General features: G+C 34.9%; 1 protein-coding gene across 1 annotated transcript; it reads right to left on the bottom strand.

The window, feature by feature from the left end:
- Positions 1-1,631: 1,631 nt before the first annotated feature.
- LOC149250084 (xyloglucan endotransglucosylase protein 1-like) lies at positions 1,632-3,113 on the bottom strand. The gene is made up of 4 exons (XM_089458910.1): positions 2,770-3,113; positions 2,557-2,657; positions 2,260-2,453; positions 1,632-2,173 (listed from the first exon to the last, which is right to left on the bottom strand). The coding sequence occupies exons 1-4, from the start codon at positions 2,939-2,941 to the stop codon at positions 1,813-1,815; spliced, it is 828 nt and encodes a 275-aa protein (XP_089315036.1). The 5' UTR covers positions 2,942-3,113; the 3' UTR covers positions 1,632-1,812.
- Positions 3,114-4,604: the final 1,491 nt, after the last annotated feature.

Below are 4,604 nucleotides of genomic sequence, written 5' to 3' on the forward strand. Positions count from 1 at the left end.
AGACTGAAAATGTGTTTTAACTAAATATATAAATATAATTTTTTTATAATAATAATAATAATAATAATTTATATTTATAACTATTATATTTCATAATTTTATTTTTAAATTTAATTAATAAATATATAAAAATTAATATTTATTTGTTTTGAAAGTTTTATATATATTTATCTATTTATATTATTAATGTTATACATATTACATTAAAAAATAAATTAAAAATTATCTAAAAGAGTTGTTATATATATGTATTACTATAGTTTAACCGGTAACTATATATTTTATTAGAATTATAAAATCATTAAAGATAAAAATATTTCTATATATATAGAAATATAAAATGTGTATAAATATAAATAATATTATTAAAAACCAATATAAAATATTTATTTCAATTCTATATTTATTAAAGGCTAAAAAATCAAATTTTTAAAAGTATAAACATTTTTCTAATTTTATATTAAAAAAACATTTGAACAGTGATAAATTTGATATCTTTGCACTTAGTAAATCTGAAATTAATATAAATTATCTCTATATAAATATTTAAAAATATTTTTGTTTTAGTGTGTAAATAAAAAATCAACGTGACACATTTGGTTAAAAACACAGTTTCGGTCCCTGCCACGGTTTTCAGTTTCTCTCTTAATTTGTTTCAAAGTCTTTTACAATGTGTTATTTGCTTATGAAATGGGAACGCCTTGTTTGAATGTTTGAACAGATAAGTGGTGCATTGAAAAGTTTATAGGATATACATCGTTTCAGAGTTTTTGGAGGCAGGGTGTGTGGTTTAAACAAGTATCATGACCAGAGGAATGACAACAGGGTCAGTGTCAGAGTGACGTTTAGTACCGACACGTAAATACAAAACATGTTGCTTGCTCGAGACGCAACCAGAATTTCGACACCGTCATATGTGGTAGAAACTGTAGACGGGAAAAGTTGGCGTTTTCTCGATTTTTCCCACTTCCAAACAGACTAGCGTGTCCAAGTGATTTACCGAGCCAGACGGTGACGTGCTAGCGAGACTTATATTTAAAACCTCTGAACCCATAATCAAATTTCACTCATTTGCCTTTATTATAAAACGGGAGAATACCATTCATTTTCACCAAACTGCTTGTATCATTGAATCGAAAGTCAAGTCAGCTACAACAGTTAGATGCAGTCATGAAATACATTTTGGCGTTCTTGCTTGCAGTATTAATTGCGTGTGCTATTGTTGTCCTGCTCGCCGGTTATGGAGATGTAAGTTGTTGGGTTGAAGTCTGGTCGTGTTAATCATCCATTCATGCTCGTCATGAATCATCACTCGATGTATCTTAATAAATAAAGCCATGACGTCCCATGTATGAGTGTTTGTTTTGGATTATCAAAATTTCTGTGGTAATTAATTTTCAAGGATACACAATTGCTAAGGAATCAAATTTTAACTATAGACACGGAAAGAAGAGATTCATTATCCACCTTAGAAAAAAAGATTCGCAACTTTGGGGGAAAGGACCTTGATATATACCAACTCGGTCAATGATTTCGGTGCTTCATAAGTTGGATTATGAAATCATGCGAATCAGTTTTCAATTACAGAAACGTAAAGAACAACAGTATCAGTGTCAGCTTATAGACATTGATATTATACAAAAACAAAATAATCAATCTTCTGGATTATTACATATTATTATGCAGTATTATATGCAATGGAAAACAGTGAGAGAATGAATGTCATAGTAAAGAATATAAGGAAGAAAGAATGGTTGTAAGGGCAGGGCATCTAGAATTCATCAATTAGACGACGAGTTGAGTCGAGAGTGCTCATTTGCATTCCGCGGGTAGCCCTTGGGGGAACCTCTTTGTGTCTGAACAGTAATCATAGATCATATAGTTCTTTCGCACCCACTGGAGTTTCTGCTCTTGGTTCGAGTCCAAAGCCTCCTCTCCAGCGAAGTTAGAAGAAGAAGTAGCGGCACTGAAGTTGCTGAAGGATGCAACAAAGGGGGCTTTAGTCCAGTCTGTCTTGACCAGGCCACCTCTGGTTGCCCAATCATCTGCGTTCCAAAGGCTGGAGTACATCCTCATTGCTTGGCTCTTCGGATAATGATAATTGCTATCTATTTTACCCAACTCTGTCTCCCTGTTTTTAAACACACGAATAGGAATCCCGTCTACAGAAAATCTGAATAACACACATGTATTTTTGTTATTTTGAGAAATCGTATTGAATTCTATTGAATGGATGAATAAGTAATTTAAAATACATACATAATTTGATTTGGTGTCCAGAGCACGGAGTAAGTGTGAAAAACCAGGGTTGGGTCGAACCACAAGTAGAATTGTTGCTCGCGATTGCCAAGGCCCTGAGCGAAGACATTAGTGTGCATAATATAGGGATCTCCAGACAGGTTGCCTAGAAATTCGTAGTCTATTTCGTCGTGCTTGGGACCTTGAGACGACAGCTGCAACGGGGTCATAACACCAACATATTGTTAGCACAGCACAGTACAAGATATTTGTGTATTCGGAATAGCATAGGGCAGGGCAGAATAACATAATACATACATAATAGGCAGTAACTGTGCCGGCAGAGTTGCCAGGTACCAACTTGATTTGCGTATCAACTTTAGCAAAGAGATACTCATTCTTGGATTGAAACCCAGAACCTGTTATCAAGGAAAGGAAGAAGGGAAGGAGTAAGATGTGTACATGTAGTATAATAACTGTGGATGAAGAACAGGTCATCATACCATGGAAAACAAATTTACGCAATATTACCTGAAGTGCGATCCAGAGTAAGCTGCAATTGTTGGCCATTCTCAAGGATTTTACCACGACCATCGCCCCATGTGATGTCGACATCGTTGTAGAAATTTGCAGAAACAATTACAAGAAGACTCGACGAGGTTATTAATAAGAAAAGAAAGAGGAGGGGCGTTCCTGTGTCCATAATTATGGATTAATAGAAATAGAGGAACTTGAATTTGAGATCCAAGTGCAGATTAGTGTAGGCAAGGGATGAAAGGAATAGAATAGCTCGAGATGGACGCGTGCAAAGAAAGAGTGATGCAGCTATGAATGAGTGAAGTCGCTCAAACATATGGTAGGCTTAAATCGCTGTGGACGCTATATGGTTTGGGAGTGACGGTCGATTGTGTTTATATAGAAAAGAAACGGCGGTGGGCAGCGTATAGAAACGAGGTAGGGATAGAAACGTGGGCGGCGACAATAGAAGATATACAGCTGCTGCGAGGCAGGCAGACATTGAAATGATCAAATGCCGTTGTGAGGACCTTTGAGTTGCATTTCTAGAAAACATGGGCGTGTCCCATCTCATTCCATCTGCATCGTGGTGGTAGGAATGGATGAAACATCCGAAACGCGACGGCTATGAAGCCACCAACTCCAAGATTGATTTCCATGGAGGGAGCCCATCCGGGAGAACAATCGAAGCCCTCAACAGCGACACGTATTCAGGTAGGCACACTGAATGAGTGAACAATAGCGATAGGTATAGGGCCTGAAACAACAATTGGTTGAAGGACATCCTGGCACTCTTTGCCTCTGGAAACCACAAATTTCATAAATTGACTATATTACAGTAATATAAGCACTTTTGCAAGTTATCTTATATGTAATTTCATGCTGAGTATTATAATTGTAGGCAAATCTTTTATTATAAATATCTTATTTTTATTTTTAAAAATTTATAATTAAGATGGCCTTGATAACATCATTTAATGAAAATTATTTCAAGTGTTCATTCGTTGCTTTTTCGTCTATAAAGAACGGCTTGATAACGATAGCCCATCGCATCGCCGTTTCTACGTATTCAACTATGCATCTATAAAGAACAGAGTAAACAGTGCCTCTCACTGCCGTTTCGATGTATCCAACTATGCAGCCTGTGACTGGTGATGACGTAGGGTTAGGTTTGAAGGTGAATTCCAATGGTGTCCACGAAATAGTTTTTCACAATTTTAAAAAATTATGTTTTTTTATTATTTAAAATATATTCCAGAATGAATAAATGAATTTAACATTCTTAAACATATTTTGGATATTTTGGCAGTTGAATTTTATAAATTCAACAATTTATCGTAAAAATCTCTGGGGAATTTTAGTTAAAATTAACTGAAATAAATATTTCAAAAAACTAATTTTAATTAAAATTAAATAAAAAAAATACCTTAGAAAACTATTTCATCCAATTAAATTAAATTAGACCATGTATACTACCCAACTACATAACCAGGTGGATAGACATTATCCCATGCCACTACCATGCAGGTTGGACACCGAGATGGCCGTGAGTTGCCGACGAATTTATGAGGTGCCATTTAAATTACTCCACCGGTGGATGGCGTTTGAGTATGAGATGGGTTGACATAGAGCTCTGATTTGAGTAGATATGGCCGCATTATATCCACGGACGTGGTTCGATGATATACGCAGAGAGCGTCAAATGCTTACGTAGTAGTTCGGCGCCTTGCTTTTCCTAATTTCAATACCGAGGTTATAATTTTGAATGGAAATTATTTTATTATTATTATTATTTTAAAATGGATTAAATAAGTGTTTGAATTATTTTTAATAATAAAAATAAATTTTTT

The sequence above is a fragment of the Pinus tabuliformis genome, chromosome 7 (assembly GCF_031772625.1).
Source record: "Pinus tabuliformis cultivar Carrire ecotype Pingquan chromosome 7, CPIR1, whole genome shotgun sequence".
NCBI lineage: Eukaryota > Viridiplantae > Streptophyta > Pinopsida > Pinales > Pinaceae > Pinus > Pinus tabuliformis.

Bases quoted from the DNA above. Each gene is read 5' to 3' on its own strand.
- LOC149250084 (XM_089458910.1), bottom strand. From the start codon at position 2,941: ATGGACACAGGAACGCCCCTCCTCTTTCTTTTCTTATTAATAACCTCG. The intron at 2,658-2,769 runs GTAATATTGCGT...CCTTGATAACAG, and splicing joins TACTCTGGATCGCACTTCAG to GTTCTGGGTTTCAATCCAAG. The intron at 2,454-2,556 runs GTATGTATTATG...ACCCCGTTGCAG, and splicing joins GCACAGTTACTGCCTATTAT to CTGTCGTCTCAAGGTCCCAA.